We start from the raw sequence: 17,576 nt of genomic DNA on the forward strand, positions 1-17,576 counted from the left end.
GCTACCTGTGGCTTATTTGATATGCCAAAAACAGTGACAAATTGATACGCAACAGAATGACAGTGATTTTAGGGGTGTGTGTCAGGATATTCCACCCTGTTCCATTGGTCTACGGCCCTGTCTTTGTTCCAGTGCCATGCTCACATAGTCAAACTTGAAGCTTTAAACAGTGAACTCTTCATTTGAAAGGAAAATTATGCTACACTTGGCAACAACTAAAATGCAGGACTTTACTCCTTTTAAGCTAAGACTGAAGATAATGGAAGCATAAACCATTTCATGTTTTAAGCACTCTTAATTATGTGTCTGTCTTTTCTGAGGCAGAAGATACCATATGATTTGAATATTTTCACTATTTTACTTGTTATAAGAATTGAATGTGGGGCTGGAGTGATAGCACAAAGGGTAGGGCTTGCCTTGCACACACCCGACCCAGGTTCGAGTCCCAGCATCCCATATGGTCCCCTGAGCACCGCCAGGGGTAATTCCTGAGTGCAGAAGTAGGAGTGACCTCTGTGCATCGCCAGGTGTGACCCAAAAAAGAAAAAGAAAAAAAACTTTTTAAAAAATCTAATGAAAAAGGTTTTGAAAAAAATAATTTAATTGGGCTGGGAATATGTCTCAATGACACTGAACTCTTTGCATGCAGATGACCTGGATTTGATACCTTGGTATACACACACACACACACACACACACACACACACACACACATAAATAAATAAAATTAAAAATAAAAACTTGGGAGGATGTAAGAAAAAGAAGACTTTGAATTTAAAGGGCTGGAAGGTAGTGCAGCAGTTAGGATATAGCCTAGTGTGCAGTTCGTCCAGATTCAATTCCCTGCACCTCATAGGTCAGTAATCATATCACTGTGCAGCTCTGGAGTCTCCTGAGCCCTGCCAGACATGGCCCTGCAAACCCCAGAACCACCAGGGCAGTCTAGCATCCATGGTATTGGAGCCTGGACAGCATTGTGTGCTTGGGCCCTTGTATTGATCCACCAACCTGCTTGCCCAGGATTTGCCAGTGAAGTCCATGAGCCTCCTGAATTTGAGGTTGAGGTTTATATTAGAACTTCTTTTAATCAACTACATGATGTAATGTTTTTGTGAAGGATTATTTCTTCAAGGGAATACCAGTGATGTCAGTTATCATATTGGTTATCATTAGTTTTTGCAGTTTAAAATAAGTTTTCAAGACAACACAGAATGTCTTGAAACCTATATACAGAATGTTTCTATTACTGCAAAATAAACTACTGTTATTCCACTGGTGGAAGGGATTCACTGTATTTACTTTGACCTAACATTGATTCTGTTCCACGTTGTGGACCTTTCTTCTACTCAAGCCTCTACCCTGTATTGATCTAGTAGAATGTAGTCTCATGAAATATTGTCCTGATTCCTGTCAGTACATAGTCTCATGAAATACTCTCCTGGCTCCTGTTAGTACATGTTAGGTAGGTCCTGGGCTTATTTCAGACTATAGTCCCTTGTACCTTTTTTTTCTTTTTTTTTTTTTCTTTTTGGGTCACACCTGGTGATGCACAGGGGTTACTCCTGGTTCTGCACTCAGGGGACCATATGGGATGCTGGGAATCAAACCCGGGTCGCCCTACCCGCTATGCTATTGCTCCAGCCCCGATCCCTTGTACCTTAACCCCAAGTTTTGGCCTAGTGACCTTGTGAAATGGTAGGGTAGACTGTAAGAAGTGGGACAACTGGGGCTGGAGCGATAGCACAGCGGGTAGGGTGTTTGCCTTGCACTCGGCCGACCCGGGTTCGATTCCCAGCATCCCATATGGTCCCCTGAGCACCGCCAGGGGTAATTCCTGAGTGCAGAGCCAGGAGTAACCCCTGTGCATTGCCAGGTGTGACCCAAAAAGCAAAAAAAAAAAAAAAAGAAGAAGTGGGACAACTATTGCTTAATGGGGATACAAACTTGTCCATGATCTTTAAAGAAGAATGAACATGTCTTTAACAGTAAATGAGTGCACCACTTGCAGAGGTTCTGAAGGTGCAAGTGGTTCTACAAATTATAAATTTTATTGTTAGCACCCAGATGTTCCTATTCCTTAGTTCAAATATTTTTCCTTCCCAACTAAATCCCTAACTCTAACATAGGCCCGCATAAGTTGAAACTTGGAGCCCTTCTACTCTTACCATTAAGTTCTGGTCTTGATTCTCAGTTTTCCTTGACTTCCTCCTGCAGGGTATCTATGCTGCCCATGAGATACTGGCTTGTATGGATGACTTTTAGTTTCTGTACAGTCATGCTCGGCCTTGTCTCTTTTCTGTATAGCTCCTCAATTAAACTTAGCAATAGCTATGTAATTCCACTGATCTTATAATTTGTGTTTATCTTATTTATCTCCAAAAGATAACACACTACAGGTTTTTTCCTTTTTCCCTGTCTGCTATCCCAAAACAGACTAGTCAAAGATAAGTGCTCCTGTGAAATACGCTTGTGAGTGAATTCTTGTTTCCAGCCCCAACATAAGATGACAAGTTTCTTTCTCTCAGATCACTTTTAATATCAACAATTGGAGACTGGGTTGCCTGGGAAGCAGATTCTGATAAAGATTAGTGTGCAAACAGTTTATTTTCAGTGGTACTCTTGTAATACCAATGGAATGAAAGAAACACAGTTAGGCTGTGATTCAGTGTCAGTTCAAACCTCAGTTCAATCTAGAACTTAGGAATGCAGAATGCCCTAATGAGTCATACTGAGTTTTGATAAGGAGGTCTAGCTTTTGTTCTTCTGACTGAAGAACAAAATTCAGTGATTGAATGCAGTCTAGCACACAAAAAAGGACACAACCTTTGTCAAGGTAGTTCTTTTCAGCTAAGGCTGTTCTAAAAGAGCAGAATACTTACGAGCTGTCTGTCAGCAGCATGTCTTCTAGCAGCTGGTAAAAGAATCAGCTCTTCAGTCCTACCAGAGGGTGTGGGTGTAATGTCACAGCACCTATTACAGTTTCATTGAGCACAATTCCTTTAATTTTATTGTGTGAATTACTTGTAGCCATGTGGGAGGGTGAGAATCTTATTGCTCTGTTGACTAAAATAGCTTTCTAGCTGTTACTTCATTCTCATTTCATTCAGTACTGAAAGGTGTTGCTCTTCATATTGAATTGTTAATCATTAATATTCTCATTTTTATTTCTACACATAATATTAATATCTTTATAATTGAGTAGCAAAATGAATTGATTTTAAATCCATTTTATAAGATCTAATATTTCTAATTCCTCTTCTCATTTTTATGTTTTTTGAAGTTTTAAATTGTTGGTAAAGGTATAGCAATAGAAGTAGCATTGTGTTATAATTCTAAAATATTACAAAGGAAACTTTAGAAAGCTGACATGGTGTCATCATTATGCAAACTTACTGAAACTAAAACATTGATTTAAACAGTGTGTTTCTCTAGGACTGGTGATAAACAAAGCTCTTCTCCAAATGGTAGTTTGTGATAATAGAGAAGTTCTTCCATGAAGCTAATGCACATACCAAGGAACTTGCCTTTGATCCCAACAGTTTAATATCTTTAGTTTGAACAAACCCACTTGTGTTGTTATATAACAGTATACTTGCCCCTTTTCCAGACTGCTTCTTTCAAATAGTTCTATGATTTTATTGTCATGGCTATGAGTGACTCTTAGATATCTCTATTGCTCTCTAACCACTTTTTAATCTGAGTATTCACATTTTCAAATAACATAATAATGAAATAGCTTTTCAGTATTCTTAATACAGCAGTTAGTGGCTACTGTTATCAGTCATACAACATTTTAATGGAATGCTTCTATAGGAGACTTTTCTTTTTTCCTAGGCTTTCCATTTAAAAATGTGAGACTATTTTCATATAGTTTTAAATATTTTTTCTTTTTTATTCTCCCCCCCCCTTTTTTTGGTTTGTTTTTTGAGGGGCACACCGGACAGTGCTCAGAATTTACTCAGGATTGACTACACTCAAGGATTACTCCTAGTGGTGCCCAGGGAATCATATATGGGGATCGAACCCAGGTGATCACATGCAAGACAAGAGCCCTTTCCACTGTACTGTTACTCCAGCCCAGTTTTAGGAACTTATATATGTGTATATAATATATATGTATATATATGATATATGGACTGGAGCGATAGCAGAGCAGGTAGGGCGTTTGCCTTGCACGAGGCCAACTCAGGTTCAATTCCTCCGTCCCTCTCAGAGAGCTCGGCAAGCTACCGAGAATATCCCCCCTGTACTGCAGAGCCTGGCAAGCTACCCGTGGCTTATTGGATATGCCAAAAACAGTGACAAGTCTCACAATGGAAACGTCACTGGTGCCCGCTCGAGCAAATCGATGAACAATGGGATGACAGTGCTACGACAGTGCAGAAATATGACATGTACATATATGTATTAAAGCATGTTATTTAATAATCATTCAAGCATATACTATTTCTAAGCACATAGGAGCTGCTATGATAAAAAAAATCATACTGTTATGACTCCTTCCTGCAGAAGCTCAGGAAAGACATAAGAAATCAGAGTATTGCTGTACATTTAATGACTGTTTTGATAGAGGAATAATAATCAAGGAAAGCTATGTCTGTGGAGATGAAGGATGGATATATTTGAGCTCATTATGAAAGATTAGTTCACCAGGTGACTGTTAGAGAGAATGACAAAGAATGTATGGCTTGTACTGAGACAAATAGATCTAATAAAATAAATCGCTCTGTCTGCAGTATTAGTATCTTTTGAAGGAATAGTGGGAAATAAGTCAAGACATATAGGTAGGTCGTCCTCAGACAGATTAGAAGGTCTAGCCACATCTTTATTTTTTTTTATTAGTTTATTTTTAATTAGAGAGTCATCGTGAGGGTACAGTTACAGATCCATACATCTTTGTGCTCATGTTTCCCCCATACAAAGTTCGATAACCCATCCCTTCACCAGTGCCCATTCTCCACCACCAGTAAACCCAACATCCCTCCCCCACTCCCCAGTCCAGTCTCCCCCCACCCCACCCTGCCACTATGGCAGGGTATTCCCTTTTGTTCTCTCTCTCTGATTAGGTGTTGTGGTTTGCAATAAAGGTGTTGAGTGGCCATTGTGTTCAGTCTCTAGTCTGTATTCAGCCCACATCACCCTTCCCCCACATGACCTCCAACCACATTTTACTTGGTGGTCCCTTCCCTGAGTTACCCAGAATGAGAGACCAGCCTCCAAGCCATGGAGACAACCTCCTGGTACTTATTTCCACTATTCTTGTAGCCACATCTTTAAAAAGAAGGATAAATTTGTACTTTCATGTGGGAAGAAAGGAAATTACCTGTGACATACACAAATCTGAGAGATATTTGTTGTGAATTTTTCTAAATTTCACATACACTATAGGGAGCATGTATTTGGCAGCACAAAAATTATATTTAGAAAATATTGCATTTCTGTATCTGTAGACAGTATATTAATGTGATAAAAATAAAGTAAAGGGTATTTGGTGCATTGACATAAAAAATAGTTTCAGTTACTTAGTCAGATGTTTTGAGTTCAATTAACTATACCTAAAATTACTTATATTTTAATAAAACTGATTATTTTTGTTTTATTAAATTTACATAAAATTTGTTAAGATGAGAATGATAGTTTTTCTAAACATGTTTATTATGAAAAGCCCTCTTATTAAAAATAGCCATTGTCTTCACATCTCTGAAAAATTCCTATTTATAACAAAAACAAGAGTAATGTCATTTTAATATTCCTAAGAGTAAACTCTTTTTTGAAACATGTATTCACTGAGTAAAATTGCCATTATGCAAACGTAATAAATTCTTCTAGAATAGATTTGAAGCTCATCTGGCCTTTGCTTTAATAGGATGTTTAATTTAACTATCTACCTATTGTTTTTTTCCCAGAATTTTATTAAAATCCTTGCACTTTCCAGAAAAACAAACTCTCAAATTGTGTTTAAAAAGTTCAGCTGAATAAATTTTGAAGATCTTGTATTGACTTTATTCAGAGATTTATGACTCAGCTACCTCTCATCTAGCATAGGAGAAAAATTTCTTAGGAGCTACAGTGAAAGATTTGTATAGGGTGAAGGTAGCAGGGACAGGGAAATTACAGCAAAAAGTGGCCAACATCACATTCCTTCAATGTTTTTTGGTTGATTAAGGTCACTTTCCTTTAGGGAATACCAGGGACCTATTAGACCAGTTTCTTTCCTAAAAATGCTAAACAGAGATTTTTTTTTTCTTTTTGGGTCACACCCAGCAATGCTCAGGGGTTACTCCTGGCTTTGCACTCAGGAACCACTCCAGGCGGTGCTTGGGGGACCATATGGGATGCCGGGGATCGAACCTAGGTCGGCCACATGCAAGGCAAACACCCTACCCGCTGTGCTATCACTCCAGCCCCTAAACAGAGATTTTTGATTGAGTCGTTTTAAAATTCTATCTCTGGGATTAACCAAAGCTAATATTAAATCTGTTTGGTGATGTTATACTTAGCATAAATAACTCCACTTTAAAATTTTTAATATTTTTTTATTTCCCCCACCCCTTCGAAAATTTTAATATTTTTTATAAAAATAAATTGACTTAAAATGATAAAAGACAAAGATACCACAGTTATCATAATGGAGTTTCGGGTATACAATCCCACCAACCTACCAGCCATGCCAGTTTCCATCCATGTTTCCCCAGATTCCCTCTTAACCCCTCACCTGCCTCTTGATGGGTACATTTTTAAGTTTGACAGTTATAGTTTAGATCTCATGCTTACAGTATTGTTGGCTCTATTACATACACCACAACTCTACCACCAGTGTGCTTGAGGCTCCTGACCCCTAGCCCTGCCATCTCCTGTCCATCTTTTCTTATCTCCCATCTTGGTTTCTTTCCTTCCCTATCCTCATTTCTCTAATCTGTAGTCAAGGGTAATCTGGGTATCCCACCTTTGTTACCTTGCATTCCCCCTTATTGTTATTTTTTTATATACCACATGTATGTGAGATCACCCAGTATTTGTCTTTATTCTGACTCGCTTCACATAGCATGGTATCCTTCATTTCCATCCAAGTTGCAGAGAATTTCATCAATCCTTGCATCTGCTTTGTGCTCCATTGTGTATATATGCTATACTTTCACTATACACTTAAGTTGAGCACCTAATTGGATTCCATCTTCTAGTTACTGTGTTGATTGCTGCAATGAATATTGGTGTATACATGTCTTTTTCAAAGAATGTTTTTGTGTCCTGGGGGTAGACACCAAGAACTGGAGTTGCTGGGTCTTATGACAGCTCTATTATCACTTTTCTGAGAAGCTTCTGTATTGTTTCCCATAAGGGTTGATCCAGCCAGCATTCCCACCAGTCATGAATGAGATATCCTTTTCACCACATTCCCAACAACACAGGCTGTTCCCAGTTTTTTGGGTTTTATTTTTTGGATAGTTGTCATCCATTTAAAATATGATGTCCTGGGGCTGCAGCAATAGCACAGCGGGTAGGACGTTTGCCTTGCACTTGGCCGACCCGGGTTTGATTCCCAGCATCCCATATGGTCTCCTGAGTACCGCCAGGAGTGATTCCTGAGTGCAGAGCCAGGAGTAACCCCTGTGCATCGCCAGATGTGACTCAAAAAGAAAAAAATAAATTAATTAATTTAAAAAAATAAAATATGATGTCTTATTGTTATCTTGATTTGGACTTCTGATAATGATATAATAAATATAATAAATATTTAATATAATAAATGAGCATTTTTTATGTGTCTATTGGCTATCCTAAATGACTCCAGTTTTGTCTTGTGATTTTCTTGTTCTTTTATTGTTTTGTTTGGGGCAGGGGTAGGGGGGTTAGGTACTACTACCAGCTCTGCTTCTGGTTTGCTGCTTGTGAGAAGAATCGTGCTGTACAGAATGCAGATTTCCTGCATGTAGGAATGCACTCAGTAATTTGAACACTACAACAGGCTCCGGTACAATGCAAAACCTAAGGATGCAGAGGTGCTTGACCCATGCTTGCAGAATCTCCAAGGCCACTTCCCAGCGGTGCTCAGGGATCTCCAGGGCTGCACTCAGTGATGTTCAGGGGATCATCTAGTGCCGGGGACCATGCACCACAACCCCTATGCTATTGCTGTATCTCATGTTGTTTATAAAGGCAGCACTGCTGTTCAAAATCTGAAGTATAATATATGTCTGTTGAAGCAGAGTGCTTTCTTTCATACTTTAATATTGTTATGTAACACTAAATGCCTATATAGCTAAGTGTTGCTTTTAGTAACAGAAATTAAAATAATTATGATCATGTCTTTTTGGAAAATATAGTTTAACCAAAAAAAAAGATAAAAAGAAAATGTGTAAGACAAAAAAGTATAGTGTACATAATTTTCTTAAAAATTAAAGATGTTTCTGAAGGACTGGTAAATGCTTCCCTTAAATACACTTTCCTTAATTCTACTAATTGAGAGCCATCTGCTTTCGTTTCTTTGATGGGATCAGCTTCATTAAAATATAACTTTAACATGTTTAAGTACAATTGCATTAACTATCTTATATATTGCATTTATGTTTTTATATGTGTACGTTATTAGCAAACTATATAAATCTTTTATTTTTTCTTCTAGATTTATTCCTCACAACATTGTCTGCCTCTAGTACCTCCCAGTTTGAAATATGGGAAAATTTGGTAAGAAATCTTTTCTTTGAAGCATTTTTAAATGATGATTCTCAGTGAAAGCATACAGTTTTAGAAAATAAAATGAAAGTAATCACTTGGTTGGTTGATTTCAACAATAAATAGAACAACTTTAAGAGGCTTTGGTTGCATTGCTGCATTCAAACTGCTGAATATTGCAGAAGGAAATGATTCATTCGACATCAATTCCTCTGAAGGTTTATAGGCATGGCTGCCAATTAAACCTATCAGTCTGCCCTAATGCACATGTTAACAGGGCCCCTGCCAGGCTGTCAGCTGTTGAGAGAGGTTACTATCATTTAATTTGTCAGCATGATGGTTTATTGATGAAAATTTTTATAAGAGACTTAATTTTTTCATCTTTGCCTTTAGGCTTATATAATAATAAAAAAGAAAAACAAACACTAAACTTAGTGCCAACTTCACTGGTACTAAGTAGTTTTTACACACATGCACACATCCACACACTTCAACCTCAAGTAGACTCCAAAATGAATAATTTTATCATTTAATTAAAAATTTTTGCTCGAAATATATTATTGCCAATTTGACTAAGATTTAGCAATTTTACCCTTACACACACACACACACACACACACACACACACACACACACATGCACTTACACACTTTTCAAGTAGATTCCCAAACTGATTTCTTTCTTTAATTTAATTTTTAGCTTGAAATAGAATATATAATGATTAACTGATGAAGAATAGACCACCGGAAGTTCAAGGTACATACTAAAGAATAGGACTTGAGGACTGGACAAACTGGCTGAGTGATACTAATCAAGTAAAACTCAAGTTTTGGGATTGAGGAGATAGCTCAAAGAGCTGGAGCACATGTTTTACATTTGGGAGTCCCAGGTTCAATCCTCTGCACAGCAGCTGTAGCACTACCAGGGAACTAGTGCAGTGCTAGAGATAGCCCCTAAAGACCACGCCTCTGGGTGCGGTCCAAAAAGAAACAAAACGAAAATAAAGTTCATGTTGAATTTTCTTCTTATGAAAATGAATGTAAAGATTAAATGCAAGGATGTCTGTAAGGTTCCTGGTATACAGTAAAGACAAATTTGATTTAAACAAATCCATACTAGTTTGTAGATTTTATTATATTAATGAAAATTATTTAAAAGTTTAAAGCATAAGTTTGTGGAAGGATATATTATTAGCCAGCTCTTAAAGGACAACTAGTGGTATTAATCATGGCTCAGATTTCATGGAATGAAAATAGGTTGAGGGGAGGAGCTTTATTTATATAAAATCAAGGCTAACTATTATAAATTAAGCATTTCTGTTTTTTAAATTGATATAGCATTTGTTTATAACTATATATTTTATGATTACATATTCACATTCCCTCTTTAAATGAATGCTACTATACTACATCTACCACCAAAGGACCAATAACCCCTTTGCTCCTGCCACCCACTAGTCCTATGAAAATCACAGTTCAGTACTCATGACCCAGTGGTTCATTTTAGTGTTCTTTTGGCTGTCCCTTTGCTTTGCTTCTTTATGTTCCACATATGAATGAAATCGCTCCTATTTTTCTTTCTCCTTCAATTTAGTATTTAGCATAATCCCCTCAAATTCTGCCTATATTATTGTAAGTCATTTTTCTAAATATTAGAATACTATATATATATACTGTAGATACATATGTGTATGTGTATATATATCTTCAAACCTTTAAGGAAAATTGAGGTAATATAAGTTATAAGACTACATTGGGAACTGGAGCAATAGTACAGCAGGTAGGGCATTTGTCTTGCATGCAGGCAACCCAGGTTTGATTCCCAGCATCTCATATAGTACTCCTGAGCACCACCTGGAGTAATTCCTGAGTGCAAAGCCAGGAGTAAGTAACACCTGTGCATTGCCGGGTGTGACCCAAAAAGCCAAAAAGAAAAAAAAAGACTACATTTCGAGGTTCACTTTCATACCTCTTCAAAATATATGTTTATACATCAAGCTTCTCAAAATTTCACTTTGATTTGTCTCTCCCTGCTAATAAGTAATAGTATTTTTTTCATATGTTTCTTGATTAACTGTATGTCTTCTTTGGTGAACTGAATTTTCAGTTCTCTACTTTCTTTTTTGTTTCTTCTTTTTTTTCAAAAACTGGGTTTGGGGGCTAAACATCCCCTACAGAGCTTAGAGATCTAGTGGCTATTCAAAGAGATACTCAGCCTTGTGGTATTAGCCCGATGGCTCTCTGCTCAAGAAAGCAATTTGGTGCTGCTCTCTGTCCCTAACATTTCTTGGGTGACTGGTATGACACCCAGCAATGCTTTGTGGTCTGTGATGTAAAGAGGAGGACCTTTCACATGCAAGAAAGTACACTTTGAGCAATCTTCCCTGCCTTTACTTAGTTCTTTCTTTATTTTCTGCTCTCCCAATTTTTGATGGACTTTTTTTAAGGGGATGGGGAGAGTTTGGTTTCTTTTCTGTGCAGAGCTATTTAGTTTGATGTGTTATTTGTTTATTTTTGCTTTTGTTTTTCTTGCCTCTTGAGTTGAATCACAAATGATGCCACTGAAGCCAATATCGTGGCGTGATGGAAACCCTTTTTCTTCATTTTTGGTTTTGGATCAAACATTCAAGTCTTTGATCCACTTTAAATGATCTCTTTTTTCATACTATGAGATACTGGTCTGATTTCACTCTTTTGCATGTCTGTCTAGTTTGTTGAAGAGACTTTTTTTTAACTCTAGATTCTTTTGTCAAATTATATATATATATATATATATATATATCATTCTATATCTCAGTCCTTCTTCATTTGTCCTTTTATGTTTTAATTCTAAAATTGTACTGCTCCTATTGCTATTTAAAATCAGTCTTAGGAGTGTCCTTGAAAAAAATGCCATTGAAATTTTTATGTGGATTGTGTTAATCTCTATCTTTTGAATAAGATGTTCATTTTACCATTGTTAATTTTTCAAATCTGTTACACTACAACTAATTTCTATCTTTGTTTTAAATTCACATGTTTTTAATCTCCTTGATTAGGATTATTCATAGATGTTGAATTCTCTTTCATGGATTTTAAATGGAATATTCTTTTAGATTTCCATTTTATTCCAATGTTTGCATAAAAAATGTGCAACTTGTTTTAGCTACTGATTTTATTACTTCCTACTTTACTATTTTGGTTTGTAATTTCAAAGATATTTCAGAGGTTACTTCAGGGTTTTCTGTATATTGTTGTTGTTGTTATTGTTGTTGTTTGGTTTTTATTGTTATTGGGCCACAGTTGGCTGTGCTACTGGCTTACTCCTGGCTCTTTGCTCAAGATCACTCCTGGTGGGGCTTAGGGAACTACTGGGTGCCTGGGATCAAACCGGGGTCAAAGCAAAGCAAATACCTTACCCACTGTACTAGCCCTCTAGTCCCTCTATATGTATAGTTACCTGCAAATACTGCTAACTTAGTCTCCTTTGTAGTTTACATCCCTTTTATTTCTATTTATTTATTACCTACCTACTGTGTCTAGGAATCTTTATGCTGGGAAAAATATACTTGTGACTGTGAGCATTCTTTTCTGGTTCCTGTTCTTAGCCAGATAGTTTTCAAGTTTTGTTTTTGTTCTGGGGACATACCCAGAGGTTCTCAGCTTACTCATGGCTCTGTGCTCAGAGATCAGAACATATGGGATGCTCGGGATTTAACCTGGGACAGTCATGTGCAAGGCAAAGCATTCTGCCTGCTGTACTATTTCTTCTGCCCAAAGGTCTCAGTTTTTTACCATCAGTATGATATTGTTTATGCTGAGATATACTTCTATTGTCCCTAGTTGTTGAGAATTTGTATCATGAAGTTTGCACTTATTGACCAAGGTGACTGGTTGTTTTATTTGTACTTTATTTTCTTGATGTTTCCATTCATGTCTTTTTCCATTACTTTATTGGCATGTATTATACCATTTCTGGATTCTTAGACTAAAGTCCACTGGTCATGATGTATGGTGTCTTTTCAATTTTTGTTGAAGGTTTTCGCATGCACGTTTATTGGGCATATTACTCTGTAGTGTGTGTGTGTGTGTGTGTGTGTGTGTGTGTGTGTGAGAGAGAGAGAGAGAGAGAGAGAGAAAAGAAGAAGAAAAGGAGAGAGAGAGAGAGAGGGAGAGAGAGAGAGATTCCAACACCAGTTCCACCATCACTATTACCCTCTCTTCACAATTGTCTCCATTTTCTCAGCCACACCTCAATCCTGTCCCCTTAGCAGGCCAACAATAATTTATTTATTATTGTTTGTTACCAATAAATTGCTAACAAAATGTTTTTAAAAATTTTCTTAGGAGAAAATTAGTGTAAATTGTTGTATTTCACTGTGGACATTAAGTACTTGTATGAGGAATTATTAATATGTTGTTACAAATTAAGCCTTCTGTGTTACTGTGTTTCTTAGTCAAGATTGGTTGGCTTCTACATTGCAATCCATCCAATCTGGTATGCTGCTATTGGATTACCAGTGTTGTAGAGTTTGGAGATGTGGCTCCAGAAAATCCAAAATATTTTATTTTCCCCTTACACATATATAAACACTGTGGTTTACAAAATTGTTCATGATGATTTGCTATAGACATTCAGTATACCAACCCAAATCCCACCATCATTGTACCTTCCCACCACCATTATCTCCAATTTTTCCAATGACCCCTTAAGCCCACCCCAAAAGCAGTCCCTCAATGATTTACTTTATGTTGCTTGTTATAGTTTGTTGAAAGAATGATCAAAAAATATTTCCTCAGAAGAAAATTAGTGAAGATTGTGTATCTCACAAGAGATTACTAAGTTGTTGCTACAGGTTAAGCCTTTTGTGTTAATATTTGTTAATCAAGGTTGGATGTCTTCTGCATCATATCACATCAAATGGGGTGTGCTGCTCCTGGTTTATCAGTATTTTAGAGTTTGAGGTGCCATACAGCCATGTGCTCCAGTAAGTCCAAAATTTTTAGTGAGATGATACAGCTAGGGTTAAATTTTCAACTGTGTGGCTTTGGGATGTGTGTGTGACTGCCATAGCTTTCAGTACAGGGAGCTGTGGGGAGGTTGCCCACCCCCAACTCTGTGAAAACCTGGAGATTTCAGTCACAAAACCTGCATACCTGAGTTTTTCCACAGATTAATTTCTGAATGAGGCTCGTTCAGAGCGGTGGAGTGTGGCTAGGAACATGGTGACAATTGCAGAGTGTGGACAGTATTTACGGCACTGGGGCTCTGTTTGGGCAGGTGCAGGGTTCACCTGCCCCTATCTTGGGTGCCCCCAGAAATCCAGAAATTTTAAGTGGGCAATACAGCCGGAGTGAAATTTTTAACTGTGCAGCGACTTTGGGAAGTGGGCTTGTATTATAAAAATTCTTCAGTGTTTTTTTATGGTTAATTTTTAAACATTCTCCAGGTCATAAATATTCTTCCTCTTCTGTGGGGCGAAGAAATAGTACAAGAGATAAGGGGCTTTCCTTACATGTGGCCATTTCGGTTCAATACCCAACACCACATATGGTTCCTCCAAGCACCACCACGGGTAGTTCCTAAAGACCTAAATAAAAGATTTCTGTCTCTACCTATTTTTTCTTCTGGAACCCCCATTATGCTATGATAATTATTTTTACTTTCAGTGTTCCATAAGTGTCTTATTTTTTCCTTAATCTTTTTTGGATGCTTTCCTCTACCTTCTTCAATTCATTGACAGGATCTTCAGCTCCATTGAGTAATTCTGAGCCCCTCTGGTCATTTTTTTTTTAAGTCAGCTTATACTATTTAACTTTTTGATTTATGTTTGAGCCATTTTCATATTTTCTCTGCCCCTGTTATTATCATTTGTTCATAACATGTTCTGATATCAGCTGGTATCAAGACTGTTGCTTTGATGTCTTCAGTAATTTTACATATTCTGTTGCATTAGATCATTTTCCCCTATGTCTTTTTGTCATCAATTAGAGTGAATTTTTCTATCTCCTCGTTGTGTTTGGTATTTTGTCTTTTTCTATGAGTTAGGTTAACCAGCTGATGAATATTAGACCTGAGATTACCTCACCTAAATATAAGCTATTGGTCTAAGTTGCTGGGTTTTCTGTTGTTGCTTTTTAAAAAAACATTTGTTTAGTCACTGTGAAATTGCAGTTATTCTTGATTGGGTTTCAAGCACACAGTATTTCAACACCGATCGTTCACCAGTGTCCACTTCCCTCCACCCATCACACCCATGCCCTCCCGTCTCATGATTTGTTTCCCACCCTGCTTTTATGGGAGGTTTTTTTATATATATACATATAAAACTCCATGAAAGCCTAGAGATTTCAGTCACAAAACCTGCATGCCTGAGTATATATAAAACGTCTCAGTGATTTTTGCTCAGTGATTTATAGTACTGCTTCCTATAGGGTCTCATGCATAACACTTTCCTACCTTTTAGCACCTCCCCTTCCAGTTGAATATTTCCCCCCACTGAAGACATCGCCCCCTCCCTGTCCTATCGCTCAACCCCCTCAAGTGACATTTCTTACTGAGTACTAGTTCTCATGTTTCTTTGTTTCCATTGCCTTTGGGTGTTTTTTTATTTCACCATTATGTTTATGTCCAGCATATGTGAGAGATTATTCTGTGTATTCTAACTCTGATTAACTTCACTCAGCATGATATTCTCCAGGTACTTCTATTCAGCAGCAAATTTCATGACTTCATCTTTTTTTACAGCTGTGTAATTCCATTGTGTATGTGTACATAATTTCTTTATCCAATCATCTATTCTTGGTCAGTTGGGTTGTCTCTAGATTTTGGCTATTGTGGATACTGCTGTAAGTGCAGATGTCTTTTCTCCATTTTGTTTTTGGGCCCTTTGGGCATATTCCAAGAAGTCCAACTACTGAGTCAAATAGAACTGCCCAGTTCCTAGATTTTTTTAGGAAAATCCTTATTTTGTTACCACCTCCTCTGTCTCTCTGTTTGGGTGGACTCTTTGGGGAGCCCATGTTAGTCCAGGCAGGTGAGAGGAGTAATGTTTCTCAGGACCAACTATAGAGAGTCCCTGGGAGAAAACTGAAGTCTGATTTCAGTGTGCTCCTGCAAGCTCTACTATTTCCTGGAAGCATATCCACTGGCATTTTGGTAATTGTGATCTGATAGAAGTGGGGGCTGCCAGAAGCCTGCTGGGTGGAGAGGTTTGTTGGTTTGCTCTAGGATCCCGGCTATTTTATTTCAGTCATTATGGCATCACCCAGGCCAACACTATGCAAAGTAGAGTCCAAAGACCCCTGCCCACCTTTTCACATGTAGATTACACTTCCTTTTTTAGATTGAGCTCATCAGTTTTCAATTCTGTTTCAAAATCAGCTACTGCAGTGTAGAGATGCTGTTTGTTGTGCTTGTAGGAAGTCTACTCTAGGAGTCTGCTAGTCCTCCATCGATCTGATCTTTTTTTTAAAAAATGAACAAATAAAATACATCTAAACTAGGAGTGTTTATTTTTGTTTAATATAGTACTTTTTAAATATATGATGCTTTTTTCAGATTATGTTCATTCAAAGACCATAAAGTAAGCAAGTCAATAGAAGTAAGAAAGTCTACTTTTGATGGTTACCAGAGGTATCCTTTTCAGGAAGTCTAGATTTTGCTTATTTCTCTTCTTTACTTTTGATCTCATATAAAGTAAATTGACTATTGAGACTTAGAGTAGTTCATTTGCATAGGAGATTGTTTAGCAGTATTTCAGGATTCTATTCTAGGTGCTACTAGACACACCCATTTGTGACAGTCAAGAACTGTTTCCCAGCTGTTAGGAGAGATGAAGTCATGAAATTGCTTATAAATGGATAAACAGAGAGAGTATCATGCTAAGTGAAATGAGTCAGAAAGAGAGGGACAGACATAGAGGGACTGTACTCATTTGTGGAATATAAAATAACATCACATGAGGCTGACACCCAAGGACAGTAGATACAAGGGCCAGGGGGATTGTCCCATAGCTGGAAGACTGCTTCATGAGCGGAGGGGAGAAGGCAGATGGAATAGAGAAGGGATCACTAAGAAAATGATGGCTGGAGGAACCAGTTGAGATGGGAGATGCATGTTGAAAGTAGATAATGGACCAAACATGATGACTTCTCAGTGTCTGTGTTGCAAGCTATAATGCCCAAAAATAGAGAGAGAGTATGGGGAGTATTGTCTGCCATAGTGGCAGGGGGAGGGTGGGAAAGGGGGGGGGGGTATGCCCGGGATATTGGTAGTGGGGAAAGTGCACTGGTGGACGGATGGATGTTTGATCATTGTGGGATTGTAACCCAAACATGAAAGCTCGTAACTATCTCACGGTGATTCAATAAAATTTGAAAAATTTTTTAAAAACTGTTTCCAAAACTTGCTCTATAGCCCCTAGAATAAAATCACCCCCAGTTAGTATTAATTAGTACTACTACTTTTTGTAAACAAAAATGTGGACACAGAGTAGTCAACCTCTGTGGCTTCCTGATAATTTTTAACATTATAAATAAGGCCGTCTTAAGATTTAATATTAAAACATGCAGACCGAGGCATAGGCAGTCATCCATGAAAAGATACTTACCATGAAATAGGAATGTCAGCAGAAAATGGCAGATAAGCTCCTCTGACTGTAGGTGTGAAATAGTTGTTTCAGTGATGCATTATTAATGGTAACAGAAATAATATTACTATTTTAATATTATTAGTGCTGTTTCCACTACTAATAATATCTAGTGTTAATTGAATGCATTATTTGTACAATACTGTGCAACCTACTATGCATAGCTTTCCCCAGTAGAAAATCATGTGGCTGCATGCCAAGATCGAAAATTTCTGAATGAAGGATGGTGGATACTTTCTATAAGTCTTAGAGGACCTTTTACTGCCCTAGCAGT

General features: G+C 37.5%; 1 protein-coding gene across 1 annotated transcript in view; it reads left to right on the plus strand.

Annotated features, from left to right (window-relative positions):
- ITFG1 (integrin alpha FG-GAP repeat containing 1) overlaps positions 1 to 17,576 on the plus strand; it is a 202,308-nt gene that overhangs the window by 68,760 nt on the left and 115,972 nt on the right. The window contains exon 7 of the mRNA XM_004600970.3: positions 8,624 to 8,685. Within this exon, the coding sequence (XP_004601027.3) occupies positions 8,624 to 8,685 (62 nt within the window). The remainder of the gene's footprint in view (positions 1 to 8,623; positions 8,686 to 17,576) is intronic.

This window comes from Sorex araneus, chromosome 8 (assembly GCF_027595985.1).
Source record: "Sorex araneus isolate mSorAra2 chromosome 8, mSorAra2.pri, whole genome shotgun sequence".
NCBI lineage: Eukaryota > Metazoa > Chordata > Mammalia > Eulipotyphla > Soricidae > Sorex > Sorex araneus.